We start from the raw sequence: 22,914 nt of genomic DNA, 5'->3' as shown, positions 1-22,914 counted from the left end.
CCTTCTCCAGGAGATCTTCCCAACCCAGGGATTGAACCTGGGTCCCCCACATTTTAGGCAGACGCTTTACCATCCAGGCCACCAAGGAAGTCCATTATAAATGATACTTTTTGTTTTTCTCAATTTCTAACAATTTATATAGAAATATAATCGATTTTGGGAGAAGGCAATGGCACCCCACTCCAGTACTTTTGCCTGGAAAATCCCATGGATGGAGGAGCCTGGTAGGCTGCAGTCCATGGGGTCGCTAAGAGTTGGACACGACTGAGCGACTTCACTTTCACTTCTCACTTTCATGCATTGGCGAAGGAAATGGCAACCCACTCCAGTATTCTAGCCTGGAGAATCCCAGGGACGGGGGAGCCTGTTGGGCTGCCGTCTATGGGGTCACACAGAGTCGGACACGATTGAAGCAGCAGCAGCAGCAGCATAACTGATTTTAATATTCTGTTCTATCTGAAACCATATTTCGGTTTGGTTCAGTTCAGTCGCTCAGTTGTGTCCGACTCTCTGCGACCCCATGGACTGCAGCACACCAGGCTTCCCTGTCCATCACCAACTCATGAAACACTCAAACTCATGTCCATCAAGTCAGTGATGCTATCCAACCATCTCATCTTCTGTCGTCCCCTTCTCCACCTGCCTTCAATCTTTCCCAGCATCAGGGTCTTTTCCAATGAGTCAGTTCTTTGCATCAAGTGGCCAAAGTATTGGACTTTCAGGTTCAGCCTCAGTCCTTCCAATGAATACTCAGGATTGATTTCCTTTAGGATTGACTGGTTGGATATGCTTGCAGTCCAGGGACTCTACTTACTTATTAGTTTTAGGAGGATTTTGGAGATACTTTGGAATTTGTGCGGACAATTATGTCATTTCACAAATAAACAGTTTTATTTCTCTTTCCAATCTATATGACATTTTATGATAGAGAAGTAGAGTCAACAGATGTAGTAAATTTATGGTTACCACCTAGACAGCAAATTAAAAAGCAGAGATATTACATTGCCAACAAAGGTCCCTATAGTTAAAGCTATGGCTTTTCCAGTAGTCGTGTATGGATGTGAGAATTGGACCATAAAGAAGGCTGAGCATTGAAGAATTTATGCTTTTGAACAGTGGTGCTGGGTAAGACTCCCAAGATTCCCTTGGTCTACAAGGAGATCAAACCATTCAGTTCTAAAGAAAATCAAGTCTTAATATTCATTGGAAGGACTGATGCTGAAGCTGAAGCTCTAATATTTTGGCCACCTGACGCAAAGAACTGACTCATTTGAAAAGACCCCGATGCTGGGAAAGATTGAAGGCAGGAGAAGAGGACGACAGAAGATGAGATGGTTGGATGGCATCACTGACTCAATGGACATGAGTTTAAGCAAGCTTTGGGAGATGGAGATGGACAGGGTTGCCTGGTGTGCTTCAGTCCATGGGGTTAGGGATACACTGGGAGATTAGCATTGACATCTACATATTGCTGTATATAAAAGAGAACCTGCTGTGTAGCACAGGGAACTCTACTCAATACTCTGTAATGGCCTATATAGTAAAAGAATCTAAAAGCAGAGTAGATACAGATATGTGTATAACTGAATCACTCTGCTGTACACCTGAAACTATCACACATTATAAATCAGCTAGAATCCAATAAAAATTTTTTAAAGAAAAAAAAATGTGTGTCTTACTTATTCATTTGTGTGTTTCTTAAATATTTGCTTTTGCTCCTAAAACAAAACAAAACATGTCTTTCCACATATATGTTCATGAAGTAAGGGCCTGTTTGCCTCTCAATGCCTTTTCATCACATAGGAGACTTCAAAGTGCACACTCAATATTCAGTGAGACTGTGGAGTCAGTGATACTCCTCTATTTTTCACATGTTATATTATGAATGTATATGAATTCCTGACCTATGAAAATATTTTAAATAAATGAATAGAGAATTGATGTCGGAGTCTCACAGAGAAATATTTTATAACTTTTAGATGAGTTTGTAGATGACTAATACAAAACAAATTACCGAGAAAATTTAAAGTAGTAGTAAATAAAGAAATAAAAACACATCTTTTTTCTGAAAAATATTTTTATGACCTGTAAACATTGCCAGAACTTTCTTCCTCATCAGTTCAGTTCAGTTCAGTTGCTCAGTCGTGTCTGACTCTTGGCGACCCCATGAATCGAAGCACACCAGGCCTCACTGTCCATCACCAACTCTGGAGTTCACTCAAACTCATGTCCATTGAGTCGGTGATGCCATCCAGCCATCTCATCCTCTGTCATCCCCTTCTCCTCCTGCCCCTAATCCTTCCCAGCATCAGAGTCTTTTCCAATGAGTCAACTCTTCATGTGAGGTGGTCAAAGTATTGGAATTTCAGCTTTAGCATATTACTTCCAAAGAACAACCAGGACTGATCTCCTTCAGAATAGACTGGTTGGATCTCCTTGCAATCCATGGGACTCTCAAGAGTCTTCGCCAACATCATAGATCAAAAGCATCAATTCTTCGGCAGTCAGCTTTCTTCACAGTCCAACTCTCACATCCATACATGACCACTGGAAAAACCATAGCCTTGACTAGATGGACCTTTGTTGGCAAAGTTATGTCTCTGCTTTTGAATATGCTATCTAGGTTAGTCATAACTTTCCTTTCAAGGAGTAATGGTCTTTTAATTTCATGGCTGCAATCACCATCTGCAGTGATTTTGGAGTCCAAAAATAAAGTCTGACACTGTTTGCACTGTTTCCCCATCTTTTTCTCATGAAGTGACGGGACTGGATGCCATGATCTTTGTTTTCTGAATGTTGAGCTTTAAGCCAACTTTTTCACTCTCCTCTTAAAGAAATGCAAAAAAGCAAAATGGCTGTCTGGGGAGGCCTTACAAATAGCTGTGAAAAGAAGAGACGTGAAAAGCAAAGGAGAAAAGGAAAGATACAAGCATCTGAATGCAGAGTTCCAAATAATAGCAAGCAGAGATAAGAAAGCCTTCTTCAGTGATCAATGCAAAGAAATAGAGGAAAACAACAAAATGGGAAAGACTAGGGATCTCTTCAAAAAATTAAAGATACCAAGGGAACATTTCATGCAAAGATGGGCTCGATAAAAGACAGAAATGGTATGGCCCTAACAGAAGCAGAAGATATTAAGAAGAGGTGGCAAGAATACACAGAAGAACTGTACAAAAAAGAACTTCATGACCAAGATAATCAGGATGGTGTGATCACTCACCTAGAGCCAGACATCCTGGAATGTGAAGTCAAGTGGGCCTTAGAAAGCATCACTACGAACAAAGCTAGTGGAGGTGATGGAATTCCAGTTGAGCTATTCCAAATCCTGAAAGATGATGCTGTGAAAGTGCTGCCCTCAATATGCCAGCAAATTTGGAAAACTCAGCAGTAGCCACAGGACTGGAAAAGGTCAGTTTTCATTTCAATCCCAAAGAAAGGCAATGCCAAAGAATGCTCAAACTACTGCACAATTGCACTCATCTCACACACTAGTAAAGTAATGCTCAAAATTCTCCAAGCCAGGCTTCAGCAATATGTGAACCGTGAACTTCCTGATGTTCAAGCTGGTTTTAGAAATGGCAGAGGAACCAGAGATCAAATTGCCAACATCTGCTGGATCATAGAAAAAGCAAGAGAGTTCCAGAAAAGCATCTATTTCTGCTTTATGACTATGCCAAAGCCTTTGACTGTTTGGGTCACAATAAACTGGAAAATTCTTAAAGAGATGGGAATACCAGACCACCTGACCTGCCTCTTGAGAAATTTGTATGCAGGTGAGGAAGCAACAGTTATAACTGGACATGGAACAACAGACTGGTTCCAAATAGGAAAAGGAGTTCATCAAGGCTGTATATTGTCACCCTGTTTATTTAATTTATATGCAGAGTACATCATGAGAAACGCTGTACTGGAAGAAAAACAAACTGGAATCAAGATTGCCGGGAGAAATATCAATAACCTCAGATATGCAGATGACATCACCCTTATGGCAGAAAGTGAAGAGGAACACAAAGGCCTCTTGATGAAAGTCAAAGTGGAGAGTGAAAAAGCTGGCTTAAAACTCAACATTCAGAAAATGAAAATCATGGCATCCGGTCCCACCACTTCATGGGAAATAGATGGGAAACAGGGAAACAGTGTCAGACTTTATTTTTCTGGGCTCCAAAATCACTGCAGATGGTGACTGCAGCCATGAAATTAAAAGACGCTTACTCCTTGGAAGGATAGTTATGACCAACCTAAATAGAATATTTAAAAGCATAGATATTACTTTGCCAACAAAGGTCCATCTAGTCAAGGCTATGGCTTTTCCTGTGGTCATGTATGGATGTGATAGTTGAACTGTGAAGAAAGCTGAGCACCGAAGAATTGATGCTTTTGAACTGTGGTGTTGGAGAAGACTCTTGAGAGTCCCTTGGACTGCAAGGATATCCAACCAGTCCCTTCTGAAGGAGATCAGCCCTGGGATTTCTTTGGAAGGAATGCTAAAGCTGAAACTCCAGTACTTTGGCCACCTCATGGAAGAGTTGACTCATTGGAAAAGACTCTGATGCTGGGAGGGATTGGGGGCCGGAGGAGAAGGGGACAACACAGGATGAGATGGCTGGATAGCATCACTGACTCGATGGACTTTGAGTCTCAGTGAACTCTGGGAGTTGGTGATGGACAGGGAGGCCTGATGTGCTGCGATTCACGGGGTCACAAAGAGTCAGACATGACTGAGCGACTGAACTGAACTGAAAAAAGTTTAATATGTAGTAACTCTTCTGAATTAGGGACAAGTATCCTTAAATACAAACTGTCAATGGAATTATGATTTCCTGCATTATAATAGAAATGACACAATGAGATTATATGGAAAAAATAAATAATGCCTAGATTTAGTAAACTTATCTAAGAGTAAAACTTAAACATTGAAGTTACTCTTGACAAGGCGTAAATGTTCAGCATTGATGAATGAAGTGAAAGCAACTTAACAGCAGGGTGATCATGTCCTTTGTCCCCCTATATCTTTTAGAAAGGGAAATCAATTCTCAGAAGAACTCACCAAAGAACAAACTAACTGATACACTACATATCCAAAGTCTCCTATATTCTGGAGTTGTGTGACGAGATAAACTGTCTTCAAAATACCCAAGCGTAAGAATTTCCTGTTTCAGTGACACGGTGATAAGAATGTACTTTTTTCACCATTGTTTCACTCTGGGCCTTCACAGGGCAGTCTGTGAAGACCACAGACATTGTTTGATTTTCACAGTAACCTGGCCACTCACGAGAAGAGGCAGGACTCTGGCCTGTAGAAGGTATGTGTTTCCCTCTCCTTTCTAATTCCTCATCTCATTTAGCAGGAGATTACAAATGCCAATGTGGTTTGACTTAGGGACGATTACTAAGCAAACGAATTAAAGAGATATTGGTATCTGTATTTGATATTTGGGTATTTTAATTTTGGGAGAAAGTAAGAATAAAATATGAAGTATTTGGGAAGATTTCTTAAAATGTTCAAATTCTTGCCTGCAGACGTTATTCAAGTGAATACATACATGTGTAAGTGATTTTGTTAATCATTGCAATTTAAGACGGAGTATCAGTAGCATCAGGACAAGGGACAGTTAACATTGTATTTTGTCATCAATAGACGTATAATTAGATACAGTATTAAATATTTAACTCAGCCCTTAAATATAGAATGTTAAAATGGATTCATAGAATTGTGAATGGCCAATATAATTCTTCACTGATCTAGTTAAAGTAAAAATCAGAATATGGTACCTCCAGTAAAATGCTGGATTACCTCAATTGTATATGATCACTGCTTTATGAAAAAAAAAAAAAAAAAACTTGATCGCAATATTGAAGAAAGATAAAACACACTAACACAGAGATTTCTGTCTAATAAATTACATTGCCTGATATGAATAATACAATGGCAATTGCATTAAAATAGGAAATAAAATAAAAGTCAAATTTAATATTAGGTTTTTTACTTGCTTTATATCATACATATCTTTATTCTCATTTTAGATTAGTAAACTCATTTGCTAAATACTAAATAATTTTTAAAGGTCACACATTGTAAATTTCAAGGCCAGAGTTAATTGTAGATTGCACTGACTACAGAATCCATTGACTGAATTATTAAGCCACATTATTGATTTCTTATAATTGCTGATACAACTAAAGCTTCCCTCATTTACTTGACAGCCTCAGGATCTTCCTGGAAGTTTATATCAACATTGTTCTTCCATAAATGATGTATGCTTTTCCTTATCATTTTGTGATTTCATATCTTAGCCATGGTCAATTGTCAATTATGCATGTAAAATAAGTATTTAATGTCATTTTAACATTGTTTTGTCTTTATATGATAAAACTTTTGGAGAATTTAATATGTCATGTACCATTTTTAACATGTAAAATATTTCATTAATTTTTTTAATGATTTCTTTGAGCTCCACAATCACTCAAAATACAATTATTTCATAGCATCTCATTCCCTTTTCATTAATGAATGTCCCAATTAAAGTAGTTTAATGCAGAGTGTACCATATATGCCAATACTGTTATTCCCTCGTCATAGAAAGCTGTCTTTAACTTTTAATGGATTTTAAACTTACCTGTATAATAGGTACATGTTTTTCCAATATGCACTTTAATTTGAACAAAGATATTATAACAATTTTAAAGGGTTTCTGTTAATTTTGACTTTCAATTCATCAGGATATTACTATTCATGAACTTTTTCAGTAATCTGCTAATTTTCATTGTTCCAATAAACAAGTAACATTATGTCAAATAGAATATTTTTTTAAATATTTACTTGTTTTTAACTGATTGATGACTGGTTTACAATATTGGTTTGATTTCTGTCATACATCAGCATAAATTAACCATAGGTGTACATATGTCCCCTCCTTTCAGTTTGCCTCTCACCTCCTGCCCATTCCCACCACTCTTGGTTATTAAACACCAAATATTATTTTTAAAACTACTTACTCTATCATGAAACAGTTGTCTAAAGGTTTACTGAAATGAGAACCAAACTTGGATTTGCTCAGTTGCTAAATAAGTGCTGTTAACTGATCTCACACATCACCCAGTTTAACTCTTCAAGGTTTCTTGTGATTTTATACACCATTTATTAACTACTTATGTGAAGTTTCCATAGAGCAACATCCTTGACATTAAACAGCCACAGAGATGAAGAACCAAAAGGAAAGCTACTCGGAACCGAGTCTGGTTAAGGACACCAAGAGACAGCAAATGAGAGGTAAGATCCTGAAAAGATCAATTTTAGCAGCTGAGCAGGAGAAAACCTACGTGGGATTAAACTTTCAAATTGCCTTTCGTTATGTCAATGGAATGACAGGAACTACCCCTGCAAGTGTAAAGCATTTACCTGCTTACATGTTTTTATTAATGAGACTTAGAGCTGGAGTTTGAAATACAATATTCTAATATGACATATGTGCTGTGCTGTGCTTAGTCGCTCAGTTGTGTCCAACTCTTTGCCACCCCATGGACTGTAGCCCGCCAGGCTCCTCTGTCCATGGGGATTCTCCAGGCATGAATGCTGGAGAAGGTTGCCATGCCCTCCTCTAGGACTACTTACCCAGGCATTGCTGTAATTTGTAGTCTTTGATCTACAACTCGTGAAGCCTTATATTCGCTGAAAAAGGAATGGTATATTCTGAGAGGAGGATTGCAATGGTAGATATTGTTTTGGGGTCCAAGTTGATGTCTTTGAATTCTCACGGATGTGGGATCTTTTGTTCTTCTAAAATAACTGTCTCCATCACTCCTTTCTCAGTGTTTCGTTTTCTCTCCCTGCAGATTCACCATCAGCTAGAGAGAAGCTCATTGTTGTGATCCTGGGAATCGTCTGTTTTGTCTTGATGTATACTATAGTGAGAGTGATAACTTTTATTCCACGTAAGTCAAGTTTTGAAAGATTATGATTGACCTTTCATTTTTAATGATCATCAGTGCCTCTAAAATATCATATTATTATGGAATAGAACTCTTATTTTAATGCGTGCATTTAGCCTAAGTATTGAATGGCAAATGAGTTGAGCAAAGTGTAAATTACAGACTGATTGTAGGGAAAATTAAATATATACACAGCTATTTTCTGATTTCGTAACTCAAAGATATACTTTAAGAAACTGAAACACCTTATTGAGAAAAACAAATTAATTCTTGAGATTGCTTGAACCAACTATTGTAAGAGGTGGTGGAGTCTTTTCATTAAGATATTTGAAATATACACCCCCCAGTCTTCATTACCTCATTAATTATTCTTAAAGCAATATTTTCCAGATCATCCTAAAGCCTACAAATACCAGGTTTAAACTGAAAACTAAAATGATTATTATCTATTTAAATCAATGTTAATATTTTAAAAGATTACTTCCATTTTTTTCTAGGTACCCAAATATCAGAACAGAATAAGATCTCTCTGGTAACAAAGCTCCCGAAAGGTACATAATGATTTCAAACTTCTATTATAAATATAGTTTGTATTTTGTCTCTCTCTTAGGCTAGTGAAGATAGAAACAGATCTGGGGATAAAACATAAATTATAAAAACAGGCAACAATATTCCTAAATAATGATTATAGGAGAGTCTTTCTCCCTATGCAACAATATGATCGCCATATCCATTGTTGGCAATTGGCTGGAATTTCCTCCTGATATAATATGATAAGAGACAAATAATTTTGCTATTCTAAAATAGAAGTTTCACTTCTTGAATTTTAAGACATGTAACTAGTCGATATTTCTATGTGTTTGCTTTATATGGGGACATAAATTGGGATATGAGAGCAGACCCTCTCTATGAATGTATGAATGAGACTTGTTTTATATGTCTTTATATGCAGCCTAGAGGATGCATAGATATGTTATTTTATATATGTGTATGTATGCATACATGTTTATATCTATGCATATGTGTAAGTTAATTTTTTATTTTTCAAATTCAAATTGTTTTTGAATAGTAATTCATAATCTTTCTTCAGAATGTCATTGTGGTCATTGTCCAAAAGACTGGCTTACATATTCCAACAACTGCTATTATACTAGTTTGGAAAAAAAATCATGGAATGAAAGTTTGATATCCTGTGCTACTAAGAATTCTACTCTGCTTTATATAGACAATGAAGAAGAAATGGTAAGATATTAAATGTTTCCAACACTTTGCTAAAGGCTTCATTTAGTCAACATTATATTTGTTAGGATTTACTTGTGCTTTTGTACATATTTGTAGCTTGTTTATTTTAAGGTCTGTTAGTATTCCATTAAACAATGGAATATAACTTTATGATACTTTATTTACATTTTTATACCATTCACGCATGTGTGGTAATTTCTGGTTCTTGCTTTTCATAGAAAACCATGCTTCTATAAATCTATTAATTTCTAAAATACACTGTGCTATCTAATTTTACCATACATCAAGGAAAATAAACATATGATTTTGCCTATAGAATTATGTAATTGCACATCAGATCACGGAATAGAAGTTTCAACTTCCCAGCAGCCCCACCCCTCTGTAATATCTTATCACGTCTCACCTCCTTATTTACTCTCTATCCTGCCTTTAGATATTATAGAATCTCTTTGATTGCTTTTGAATCATGTACATGGAATCCCGTGTTCGTGCTTAGTCATTCGTGTCTGACTCTTTGCAACCTTATTAACTTCAGCCTGTCAGGCTCCTGTGTCCATGGAATTTTCCAGGCAAGAATACTGAAGTGGGTTTCCATTTTCTACTCCAGCACATGGAATCATACAGGTTGTCCCTGTCTCATCACTGCCATATGATATTTTGCAGTTCCTCCAACTTTTTGCATTTGTGTGAAGTTTTTAAATTTCCACAGCTCATTGTGTGAATTCAACAGTTAAGATCCATTCTTTCCAATGCCGCTGGGTGGAAATGGAGTCTTACACCCTCAGGGATAAAGAAGCTTCTTAGCTTCAGTAGTTTTAGTCAAGACATCCCCTTTGCTGGTCCCACCCCCACCCCTATCACCCAACCCTAGTGTCTCTCAGTGGAGGAAACAGAGGCAATTTCTCTGACTGCTCCTTGTTAGTAAATGTGCTGATGGATCACCTTGTAAGGCTTACCTGGTGTTGCCTACACGATTCTCTCAACACACAGGAGGAATAGCTTACCTGTGCTACACCCAACAGCTAGGTTAGGTATGGGGTGTTTGGGAAGTAAGAGGCCTAGGTCACTTTCACCTGGTTGGTGGGGAGATACAAGACGCACCTAATTATCACTCCCTCATCTCCCACCTTGTTCTCTCATCACAGAGAAGTGATTAGCAATTACAGAGGAGTGGGACTGCTGGGAAGTCTCAAGCCACATCACCCTTCTCTTTCCACCTTTCAGAGTTCTCCTTTCTCGTGTCTTTCATTAGTTCCCATGTTACAGTTGAACTTAGCAGGGAGGAGCAGAGAGAAATGAGTCTCTGATCCCTTTATTAAATGGCTGTCAAAAAAAAAGGAATTTTCCGTATTAACATTAGAACACAGTGAAACTGATAAGTATAAATGTTGAGTTAATTTTGAATCAAAAGTACAGATATTGGTTAATATTTATGGCACTATTAAAACTTCGAACTTTCAACTCCTATATTTTTTAGTGCTAGATTAGAATCTAACATGCTCAATTTGTTCAAAGAATGAAAGATGCTATGAAAGAACACATCCTTTGACTTGCATTTTAAAAATTAACAAAAACATTTCATAAGGACTATTTAAGTGAAAATTCTTTATTTTGACTAGAAATTTCTGATGTCCCTATCAATTATATCGTGGATTCAAGTCTCTCGTGAAGGCCGCGGTCGTCCTTGGAAGTGGCTAAATGGTTCAACTTGCAATCTACAGTAAGTTTGTAAAAAGAATGCTATATAGAGGAGGAAAAATACAAAAAAGAAATATTTTTAAAATAACATGAATACATTTGTTTTAGTCAAATTATAGAAAGCTGAAGGAAGATATTGAAAGTTAATAAAATGTTGATACCAATGTTGAAAACCAGGCTACTCTGTAGCCCGATTTCCTAATAACAAGCTCTAACTGAAATTTTATTAAAGACTTCATTACCCATTTTCAAAATATCTTGTATTACAGTTACACGGAAAATGCTATTGTTTCATGAGTTGTCTTCATAGAATATAACAGAATTATGCATTTTTCCATAACAGGATAACAGACAATGTACCTGATGAACATAACTGTGCTGTACAATATTTATGGGGCATAAAAGCAGAAGACTGTCAGTTTCCAAATACATATCATTGCAAGCACAAGCTTGAGAATTAAAATATGAGTTTGGATGCTGTTGGGTAACTTGATCTTTTATGTAATGGAAATAATATTCTGATTGCATAAATTTTAAAATGAATTATATTATTTTTTCTGATAACGAATGTTTTTCAAAAACAGTTGAAATATAATTGTGTGTGCTCATTCGTTCAGTTGTGTCTGACTCTTTGAGACCCCATGGACTATAGGCTGTCAGGCTTCTCTGTCCAAGGAATTCTCCAGTCAAGAATACTGGAGTGGTTCTATTCCCAGATTTTTAAGGAATTTCCACACTCTTCTCCATAGTGGCTGTACCAGTTTGCATTCCCATCAACAGTGTAAGAGGGTTTCCTTTTTCTCCACACCCTCTCCAGCTATTTGTCAACCTTTTTATGGTGGCCATTCTGACCGGCAGAGACAATACCTCATTGTGTTTTTAATTTGCATTTTCTAGTAATGAGTGATGTTGTGATATGAGAAACCTACATATATTTTCGTGTGTTTTATTAGCCCTCTGTATATCTTCTTTGGAGAAATGTCTGTTTACTTGTTTGGCCCACTTTTTTTTTTAATTTTATTTTATTTTTACATTTTACAATATTGTATTGGTTTTGCCAAATATCGAAATGAATCTGCCACAGGTATACATGTGTTCCCCATCCTGAACCCTCCTCCCTCCACCCTTCCCACACCATCCCTCTGTGTCGTCCCAGTGCACCAGCCCCAAGCATCCAGTATCCTGCATCAAACCTGGACTGGCGACTCGTTCCATATATGATATTATACGTATTTCAATGTTTGGCCCACTTTTTGATTCGGTTGTTCATTTTTCTGGTATTGAGCTGCATGAACTGCTTGTATATTTTGGAGCTTAATTCTTTGTCAGTTGTTTCATTTGCTGTTATTGTCTTCCATTCTGAAGGCTGCCTTTCCACCTGGCTTATAGTTTCCTTTGTTGTGCAAAAGCTTTTAAGTTTACCTAGGTCCCATTTGTATTTTTGTTTTTATTTCCATTACTCTGCAAGGTGGGTAATAGAGAATCTTGCTGTGATTTATGTCAGAGGGTGTTATGCCTCTGTTTTCCTCTAAGTGTTTTAATAGTCTCTGGTGTTAAACTTAGATCTTTAATCCATTTTGAGTTTATTTTTGTTTATGGTGTTAGAAAGTGTTCTAGTTTCATTCTTTTGCATATGGTTGACTGGTTTTCCCAGCGTTTGAATCAGTTCTAATGAGGTGGATGAAACTGGAGCCTATTATACAGAGGTAACTAAATCAGAAAGAGAACCATCAATACACTATATTAATGCACATATATGGACTTTAGAAAGAAGGTAAAAACGATCCAATACGCAAGGCAACAAAAGAGACACAGACGTAAAGAACAGACTTTTGGAGTATGTGGGAGAAGGCGAGGGTGGGATGATTTGAGAGAATAGCACTGAAACATGTATATTCCCGTATATAAAAGAGATGACCAGTGCAAGTTGGATGCATGAAGCAGGACACTCAGAGCTGGTGCCCTGGGACAACCCAAGGGATTGGGGAGGGAGGAAGGTGAGAGCGGGGTTCTGAATGGGGGAACACATGCGCACCCATGGCTGATTCATGTACATGTGTGAGAAAAATACCACAATATTTTAAAGTAATTATCCCCCAATTAAAATAAATAAATTAATTAAAAAAAAAAAAGACTACTGGAGTGGGCCCTGGAGGACCTTTCTGACCCAAGGATCAAGCCCTCATCTCCTGCACTGGCAGGCAGTCTCTTTACCACTAGTGCCACCTTGGAAAACCCCACTGAAGTATCATATACACATCCAAAATATAGGTATTGTTACTTTTGTGTCTCACTTTTTTTGCTCAACAGTATGTTTATGGCATTCAAACCTCTATAATGTTGCATATTGTGTGAGCCCATTTCCATGTAATATCAAAAATAGGAGTAGAGAGACCAAAAGTAGATTAGTGATTACTAGGGGTTGTGAAGAGACAGAACAGGAAAAGACTGCAAATTGATTAGTGATGAATGCTTTCTAGAGTTTGATAGTAGTGATGGTCGTAAACTGTGAATAATTTAGAATCATGGATTTATATATGTTAAATGGATAAATTTTATGCTCTGTAAATGACACCTCAATAAAGTTTTTAAAAAATAACTGCTTTGGGACTGCGTTTAATCTTTAAAATAATTTCTGAAGATAATCGTCTTACAATATTGACTCTTCCAGTCAATATCATGCTTTATCCTTCAAATCAATTAGATTTTCTTTAAATTCTCCCTATTTTATTGATCAATTTTTACTTATTTATTTATTTATGTGGCACTGTTCAGCATGTGCTAATTTGATTCAGTGACCAGGGATCGAACGCCCACTCCCTGCACCGGAAGCAAGTAATCCGAACCACTGGACCACCAGCGAAATCCCCCAAAATATTTTACAGTTTCCAACATAGAAATTTCACACAAAATGGACATTTCATAGCCATGTTTTTGTAAACGGCTATTTTGTTTTTAAATTTGTAGTAATTGGTGCTGCTACAAATAGAATTGTGCCCAATGACTTCTCTGACTGTATATTAATTTTATCATTTCAAATATATATTCCACTGGATTTTTTATGTAAATAAATAGTGCATTTCTGAATAATCATGTTTTATTTCTTCCCTCCAGGTGCAATAACTTTTTCTTGTTTTTATTTTCATTTTTTGGGGTTTTTCTTGTTTTTGACTTATTTTTACCCAATTGGCATTTATTCCAATGTTGAACAGATGATACAGTAAAGGTATTATAAGTATCCTTCCTATACTTGGGGAAAATATTTCAATACTTCATGCTCAAATACGTGTTTTTTAAGGTTTTTTCATATACCTTTCTAACATAAAAGCAATTCCATAGTATCCAAAATTTTCTTATAGGTTTTGTATGCTATCAGTCATGTTACCATTTTACTATTTTTCTTTCAATGGAATGAGAAAATTTTTAATGTTTTTGAAATATCTCTTTCCTTCAAATGTTGACCAATTATGCATTCCTGAAATAAAAACCACAAAAATCATTCTCTATTTTCTTCCTTTGAAAAATCACTGCATATATCATATTTAGATTAAGATGATTTTCTTCATCCATTTATCACAGAGTTTGGAGTGAGTCCATTGATATTATGTAACTTGACATGTTTTGTTATCAAGGCTCTATGGAAGCCTCTGTTTTATGGTGAAAGACATGGCATAGTTTTAAGTGTTATTATTCACTACTGATACCATTAGGGCTCCTAGAGTATTTTGTAGGAAGGTTTATACAGTGAACTTAATATATTTAACACATGTTAAGCTTATACAGGTTTATGGTTGTACTATATTTGGTAATTTGCATTTTCTAGACATTCTATTTCATATGGATTTTAAAAAGTTTTTATAATACAGCTTTATTGTCTGTTTAAAATCCGTAAAAATCATAATGGTTTTTCAGGTTTCAGTTCAGTTCAGTCACTCAGTCGTGTCCGACTGTTTGCGACCCCATGGACTGCACTATGCCAGGCTTCCCTATCCATCACCAACACCCAGAGCTTGCTCAAACTCATGTCCATCGACTCAGTGACACCATCCAACCATCTCATCCTCTTTTGTCCCCTTCTCTTCCCGCCATCAATCTTTCCCAACGTCAGGGTGTTTTCCAGTGAGTCAGTTCCTCTCATCACGTGTCCAAAGTATTGAAGTTTCAGCTGCAGCATCAGTACTTCCAATGAATATTCAGGACTGATTTTCTCTAGGATGGACTGGTTCGGTCTCCTCCCAGCCCAAGGGACTCTCAAGAGTCTTCTCCATCACCACAGTTCAAAAGCATCAATTCTTCAGTGCTCAGCTTTGTATATGGTCCAACTCTCACATCCATACATAACTACTGAAAAACCAAGCTTTGACTAGACAGACCTTAAAGTAATGTCTCTGATTTTAGTACGCTGTCTAGTTTGGTCATAGCTTTCCTTCCAAGGAACAAGCGTCTTTCAATTTCATGGCTGCAGTCAAATCTGCAATGATTTTGGGGTCCAAAAAAATAAAGTCTCTCACTGTTTCCATTGTTTCCCCCTTTTTTTTTTGCCATAAACTGATGGAACTGGATACCATGATCTTCGCTTTTTGAATATTAAATTTTAAGACAGCTTTTTCACTCTCCTATTTCATTTTCATCAAGAGGCTCTTTAGTTCTTCCCTTTCTGCCGTAAGGGTGGTGTCATCTACATGTCTGAGGTTATTGATATTTCTCCCAGCAATCTTGATTCCAGCTGTGGTTCATCCAGCCTGGCATTTCACATGATGTGCTCTGCATGGAAGTTAAATAAACAGGGTGTCAATATACAGCCTTGACATATTCCTTTCCCAATTTGGAAACAGTCCACTTTTCCATGTCCAGTTCTAGCTGTTGCTTCTTGATCTACATACAGACTTCTCAAGAGGCAGGTCAGGCGGTCTGGTAATCCTATCTCTTGAATAATTTTCCACAGTTTGTTGTGATCTACACAGTCAAAGGCTTTGGCATAGTCAACAAAGCAGAAGGTGTTTTTCTGGAAGTCTCTTGCTTTTCCAATGATCCAACAGATGTTGGCAATTTTATCAAAAACAGAGAATCAAATTGCCAACATCTATTGGATTGTCACAGAGAAGGCACTGGAGACCCACTCCAGTGGTCTTGCCTGGAAAAATCCTATGGACAGAGGAGCCTGGGCTGCAGTTCATGGGGTCGCTAAGAGTTGGACACGACTGAGCGACTTCACTTTCACTTCTCATTTTCATGCATTGGAGAAGGAAATGGCAACCCACTCCAGTGTTCTTGCCTGGAGAATCCCAGGGATGGAAAAGCCTGGCAGGCTGCCATTTATGGGGTCACACAGAGTCGGACACAACTGATGTGACTTCACAGCAGCAGGAACATTGGATTGTCATATTTATATAGATATAAAAGATTCATGTTTTTTCTATTCTCCACGTGTCATTTATTAATTTTATTGTCTTTCAAATGAAAATAGCTTTGACCCTTCTATTCCCCTCTACTGTAATTTTTTCTTGGTTATGATTTTTCATATTTGCTAGTTTCTTCCTTCGTCTTTATGTCAACTACTTTAATTTCACCGAAATTGCTTTTTCATTTCAAGTTTCTTGTCAAGCATGCTCAGATTTCTTCTTTCTTTTTTTTTGTTTATAATGTATGCATTTAATGCAATTCATATGTCACAAGACAGAATTTTGTTGTTCTATTTTTCTTTAATTCATATAAAATTATGAAATTTGACTTTGATTTTTCCTTGGCTCATATGTTATTTAGAAATACAGTACTGAATATAAAACCCGATAAAGATTTTCAAAATTTTAGTTATTGCCTTCATTTTAGGTGAACTAGTTAGAGAAATTTTCATGAATCTGGAAATATTCTGTGTGTCTATTACATATGGCTAATGTGACTATGAAATCAATCTGAAATGTTTATTTCTTCTAATTAATTAAAAATTAAATTTGAATATTCACATTTCAAGTGCCCACTTGCCAAACTTGGCTGTGGGCTAGTGTTGTGACACCAAATTTCTGTAGATTTTTTTAGTGGTGTAACTGGACTTAAGCATCTATAGCAAATTTGGGGGAAATGTTCATTTGAGCTTAAAAAAATAAGAATATTCTATGTTACTGTATGTGTGTGTGTTCATATATGTACTGGTTACTTGTCTAGCTTAGATATTTCTATTGCCTACTGCTATATCTGCTTGATAAGTAGTGGACATAAATTGTTTAAATCTCCATTTATGATTATTGATGCATGGTTTTCAAATCTGTGTTGACCTTGTGCTATTGAGTTCAGTTCAGTTCAGTCGCTCAGTCGAGTCCGACTCTTTGCAACCCCATGAATCGCAGCACACCAGGCTTCCCTGTCCATCACCAACTCCCAGAGTTCACTCAGACTCACATCCATCGAGTCAGTGATGGCATCCAGCCATCTCATCCTCTGGTGTCCCCTTCTCCTCCTGCCCCCAATCCCTCCCAGCATCAGAGTCTTTTCCAATGAGTCAACTCTTCCATGAGGTTGCCAAAGTACTGGAGTTTCAGCTTTAGCATCATTCCTTCCAAAGAAAGCCCAGGGCTGATCTTCAGAATGGACTGGTTGGATCTCCTTGCAGTCCAAGGGACACTCAAGAGTCTTCTCCAATACCACAGTTCAAAAGCATCAGTTCTTCAGCACTCAGCCTTCTTCACAGTCCAACTCTCACATCCATACATGTCCACAGGGAATACAATAGCCTTGACTAGACGGACCTTTGTTGGCAAAGTAATGTCTCTGCTTTTGAATATGCAATCTAGGTTGGTCATAACTTTCCTTCCAAGGAGTAAGTGTCTTTTAATTTCATGGCTGCAATCACCATCTGCAGTGATTTTGGAGCCCAGAAAAATAAAGTCTGACACTGTTTCCACTGTTTCCCCATCTATTTCCCATGAAGTGATGGGACCAGATGCCATGATCTTTGTTTTCTGAATGTTGAGCTTTAAGCCAACTTTTTCACTCTCCACTTTCACTTTCATCAAGAGGCTTTTGAGTTCCTTTTCACTTTCTGCTGTAAGGGTGGTGTCTCTGCATATCTGAGGTTATTGATATTTCTCCTGGCAATCTTGATTCCAGCTTGTGTTTCTTCCAGCCCAGCGTTTCTCATGATGTACTCTGCATATAAGTTAAATAAGCAGGGTGACAATATACAGCCTTGACATACTCTTTTTCCTATTTGGAACCAGTCTGTTGTTCCATGTCCAGTTCTAACTGTTGCTTCCTGACCTGCATACAGGTTTCTCAAGAGGCAGATCAGGTGGTCTGGTATTCCCATCTCTTTCATAATTTTCCACAGTTTATTGTGATCCACACAGTCAAAGGCTTTGGCATAGTCAATAAAGCAGATATAGATGTTTTTTTGGAACTCTCTTGCTTTTTACATACATTTTTTAATTGCTAATAGATTACATATTCAGTATATAATTTTTAAACAGGCTCCATCTTTTGTAACATGGTTCTTGGTTGATACTATGAGAGTACATTAACTAAAGCAGTTTGTGTTCTTTACTTTCCTGTTCATGGCTTTTGATAAAATAATATGGCTCATTAAGTTAGCAGTTATTAAAATAACTGTTTTACATACATAGTGTGTTAAACAAAATATTTTAAAACATAAACATTTTTAAAATTTAAATGGAAAGCTATTATATATATACTTAATATAAATTTAGGATTTTCATATGCTCTATTTACATATATTATTTATATGTAATAACATATAGTTAATATTTAAGTATAATATATTGTTACTTTGAATTCTACATTATGTTGTTTTCTTAGCTTTCACAATAAATATTTTTAACTTTCTTTTATAAGAATTTATAAATTTAATATGTCTTATTAGTTCTCTACGTGGAGAAGGCAATGGCGACCCACTCCAGTACTCTTGCCTGGAAAAATCCCATGGATGGAGGAGCCTGGTAGGCTGCAGTCCATGGGATCGCTGAGTTGGACACGACTGAGCAACTTCACTTTCACTTTTCACTTTCATGCATTGGAGAAGGAAATGGCAACCCACTCCAGTGTTCTTGCCTGGAGAATTCCAGGGACAAGGGAGCCTGGTAGGCTGAAGTCTATGGGGTCATGCAGAGTCGGACACGCCTGAAGCGACTCAGTAGCAGTTCTATAAGTGCCCTACATTTTACAGCATGCATTCTTTACTCAATAGTCTAGTAAGTTCATATTTTTGTACTTTTATGAAACGATGAAAAGACATAATTTCTCTGTACTGTTTTCACTGCTCATGCCATTTTTGCTGCCTTGAATTCTAACACAAACATATATGCACAATTTGATACTTTATCATTACTATTTTACCTGTCAATATCTATTTGAATATATCCACATAAGTTCTTTTCTTCAGTTCTTCTTTCCTTTCTGCATATCCAAATTTTCAACTACAATAAGAGTTTCTTCATTATAAGACCTTAAAATGTTTCCTTTACACGGAGTTATTTCATAATTTTGGCAATTTCCCTCCATTTAAAAAACTTCCTAGAAATGAATCCATCTAGCCATCTTGTTAGAAGGATATTTGCACTTACTATGGACATCTAATTTATCTATATCTCTTAGGTCACTAGGTACTGCCATTTTAGATTTAGTCACAACCACATTTTACATAATAAACAGTAAATTCAAAATGCTCTTAGTATTTTGAGTATTTATCTTGGCTCTAGGTGGACTAACCATGCTGCTGCTACTGCTGCTAAGTCGCTTCAGTCATGTCCGACTCTGTGCGACCCCATAGAGGGCAGCCCACCAGGCTCCCCCGTCCCTGGGATTCTCCAGGCAAGAACACGAGAGTGGGTTGCCATTTCCTTCTCCAATGCATGAAGGTGAAAAGTTAAAGTGAAGTCACTCAGTCAGGTCTGCCTCTTAGCAACCCCATGGACTGCAGCCTACCAGGCTCCTCCGTCCATGGGATTTTCCAGACAAGAGTACTGGAGTGGGGTGCCATTGCCTTCTCCCTAGATTTTATTAAAGTTAGATGCCAGAAGAGTCAACATATTTAGGCATGTAACAAAGGACATGATGTGTACAAAATTATTTAACTGGAACCAGAAAAATGTATGATAACATGAATAATACACTTAACACTTACCTTGTAGCTCAGCTGGTAAAGAATCCACCAGTAATACAAGAGACTTCAGTTCAATCCATGACTTAGGCAGATCCCCTGAAGAAAGGAATGGCTACCCACTCCAGAATTATTACCTGGAGCTGGTAGGGTACAGTTCATGCATTTGCAAAGAGTTAGACACAACTGAGTGACTTTCACTTTTCACTTCAAATTTTAAAAGTGAATATTACTGAATTTTACATTATTTAGCATCACTAATGAATGTTTCACTTGCGATAATTCAATGAAGTGGGTAATAGAATATTATTTTTTAGTTTATTAATATAAAATATAATAAAGATATTCATCATATAGGTAGCCATTAGCAATTGCTATAGACAGTTCAAATATTAGTCTATATTATTAGGACATACTAGAGTTTGCAAATAGCTTACAAACAGCTTACAAATACCTGAGAAAAGAAGAGAAGTGAAAGGCAGAGGATCAGGAAAAGATATACCCAACTGAATGCAGAGTTCCATAAATTAGCAACGAGAGAGAAAGTCTTCCTAAGTGAACAATACAATGAAATAGAGAAAAACAATAGAATGGGAAAAACTAGACATATCTTCAAGAAAACTGGAGATACCAAGGGAATATTTCATGCAAAGATAGGCACAAGAGAGGACAAAAATGGCAAGAACTTAACAGAAGCAGAAGAGATTAGGAGAGGTGGAAAAATACCCAGAATACCTGTACAGAAAAGCTCTTAATGACCCAGATAACCACAATGGTGTGGTCACTCACCTAGAGCCAGGTATCTTGAAGTGTGTAGTCAAGTGGGCCTTAGGAAGCCTTACTAAAAACAAGGTAGTGGATGTGGTGTAATGCCAGCTGAGCTATCCCAAATCCTAAAGAATGATGCTGTTAAGTGCTGCACTCAATGCCAGCAAACTGGAAAACTCAGCAGTGGCCACAGGATTGGAAAAGGGCAGTTTTCATTCCAATCCCAAAGAAAGGCAATGCCAAATAACGTTCAAATTATCCTAAAATGGCACTCATTTCACATGATACAAAGATTATGTTCAAAATCCTCGAAGATAATCTTCAGCAGTACATGAACGGAGAACTTCCAGATATTCAGGCTGGATTCAAAGAAGGCAGATGATCAAATTGCCAACATCCATTGAATCATAGAGAAAGCCAGGGAATTCCAGAAAAAAATCTACTTTTGCCCCATTGACTCTGCTAAAGCCTTTGACTGTGTGGATCACAACCACCTGTGGAATATTCTTAAAGCGATGGGAATACCAGACCAATTTAGCTGCCTCCTGGGAAATCTGCATGCAGGTCAAGAAGCAACAATAGAACAGGACAGGGAACAATGGAATGGCAGGTTGGTTCAAAATTGGGAAAGGATATATTCAACACTGAATATTGTCACCTTACTTATTTAAATTATATGCAGAGTACATCATATGAAGTGCTGGCTGGATGACTCACAAGATGGAATTAAGATTGCAGTGAGAGATATCAACAACCTCAGATAGCAGATGATACCACTTTAATGACAGAAAGTGAAGAGGAACTAAAGAGCCTCTTGATTCAGTTGAAACAGGAGAATGAAAAAGATGGCTTAAAATTCAACAACCAAAAAACAGATCATGGCATCCAGTCTGATCACTTCATAGCAAATAGACAGAGAAAAAGTGGAAACAGTGTCAAATTTCATTTTCTTGGGCTCCAAAATCACTGTCTACAATGACTGCAGCCATGAAATTGAAAAGCGCTTGCTCCTTGGAAGTAAAGCTATGACAAAATTAGAGAGCATATTAAAAAGGAGAGACATCATTTTGCTGACAAAGGTCCATATAATCAAAGCTATGATTTTTCCAGTAGTCATGTATCGATGTGAGAGTTGGACCATAAAGGCTGAGAGCCTAAGATTTGATGTTTTCCAGCTATGGTGCGGGAGAGAGTCCCTTGGACAGCAAGGAGATCAAGCCAGTCAACCCTAAAGGAAATAAACCCTGAGTATTCATGTGAAGGACTGATGCTGAAACCAAAGCTCGCATCCTTTGGCCACCTGATGTAAAGGGCTGACTCATTGGAAAAGATCCTGATGCTGGAAAAGATTCAATGCAAGAGGAGAAGAGGGCCACAGAGGAATATGTGACTGGATGACCTCACTGACTCAATGGACATGTAGTCGTGGGTGTGCTCAGTCTCTTCAGTCATGTCTGATTCTGTGACCCCATGGATGGTAGCCCTGCTAGGCTCCTCTCTCCATGGAATTTTCCTGGCAAGAATACTGGAGCGGGTTGCCATTTCTTTCTCCAGGGGATCTTCCTCAGACAAGGATTGAACCCAGGTCTGTTGCATCACAAGCAGATTCTTTACCATCTGAGCCCCCAGGGAAGCCCATCATTGGACGTGAATTTGAGCAAACTCAGGGAGATAGTAAAAGGGAAGCTTTGCCTGCTGAAGTCCACAGGGTCACAAAGAGACATGGCTTCATGACTGAACAACAACAATAAATTGCTATATAAGTACAGATTTATATTCCATTTGTCTAGATTTTAGAAAGCTAAAGATTAGATGACAGTTAAAATAAAGTTTAAAATGTAGTAACTCTTTTGAATTGGGGACAAGTATCCTTAAATAAATATTGGAGAAGACAATGGCACCCCACTCCAGTACTCTTGCCTAGAAAATCCCATGGATGGAGGAGCTTGGTAAGCTGCAGTCCATGGGGTCGCTAAGAGTTGGACATGACTGAGCGACTTCACTTTCACTTTTCACTTTCCTGCATTGGAGAAGGAAATGGCAACCCACTCCAGTGTTCTTGCCTGGAGAATCCCAGGGACGGGGGGAGCCTGGTGGGCTGCCGTCTATGGGGTCTCACAGAGTCGGACACGACTGAAGTGACTTAGCAGCAGCAGCATACTTAAATA

The 22,914-nt window shown here is 37.5% G+C and overlaps 1 protein-coding gene across 2 annotated transcripts in view; it reads left to right on the top strand.

The window, feature by feature from the left end:
- LOC139183202 (NKG2-A/NKG2-B type II integral membrane protein-like) overlaps positions 1-13,468 on the top strand; it is a 40,592-nt gene extending 27,124 nt beyond the window's left edge. Inside the window, exons 1-7 of one of the 2 annotated variants that reach the window (XM_070790100.1) lie at positions 4,908-5,303; positions 7,160-7,270; positions 7,834-7,932; positions 8,427-8,480; positions 9,020-9,171; positions 10,791-10,891; positions 11,213-13,468. In XM_070790100.1, coding sequence (XP_070646201.1) covers positions 7,201-7,270; positions 7,834-7,932; positions 8,427-8,480; positions 9,020-9,171; positions 10,791-10,891; positions 11,213-11,330 — 594 coding nt within the window. In that variant the 5' untranslated portion in view covers positions 4,908-5,303; positions 7,160-7,200 and the 3' untranslated portion in view covers positions 11,331-13,468. Of the gene's footprint in view, positions 1-4,907; positions 5,304-7,159; positions 7,271-7,833; positions 7,933-8,426; positions 8,481-9,019; positions 9,172-10,790; positions 11,186-11,212 lie in introns of those variants that run through there. The other variant, XM_070790099.1, reaches the window with a different exon arrangement.
- The last annotated feature ends 9,446 nt before the right edge of the window (positions 13,469-22,914 follow it).

The sequence above is a fragment of the Bos indicus genome, chromosome 5, assembly GCF_029378745.1.
Source record: "Bos indicus isolate NIAB-ARS_2022 breed Sahiwal x Tharparkar chromosome 5, NIAB-ARS_B.indTharparkar_mat_pri_1.0, whole genome shotgun sequence".
NCBI lineage: Eukaryota > Metazoa > Chordata > Mammalia > Artiodactyla > Bovidae > Bos > Bos indicus.
The sequence above is the reverse complement of the archived record's forward strand: the minus strand, read 5'-3'. Positions and strand labels throughout refer to the sequence as shown.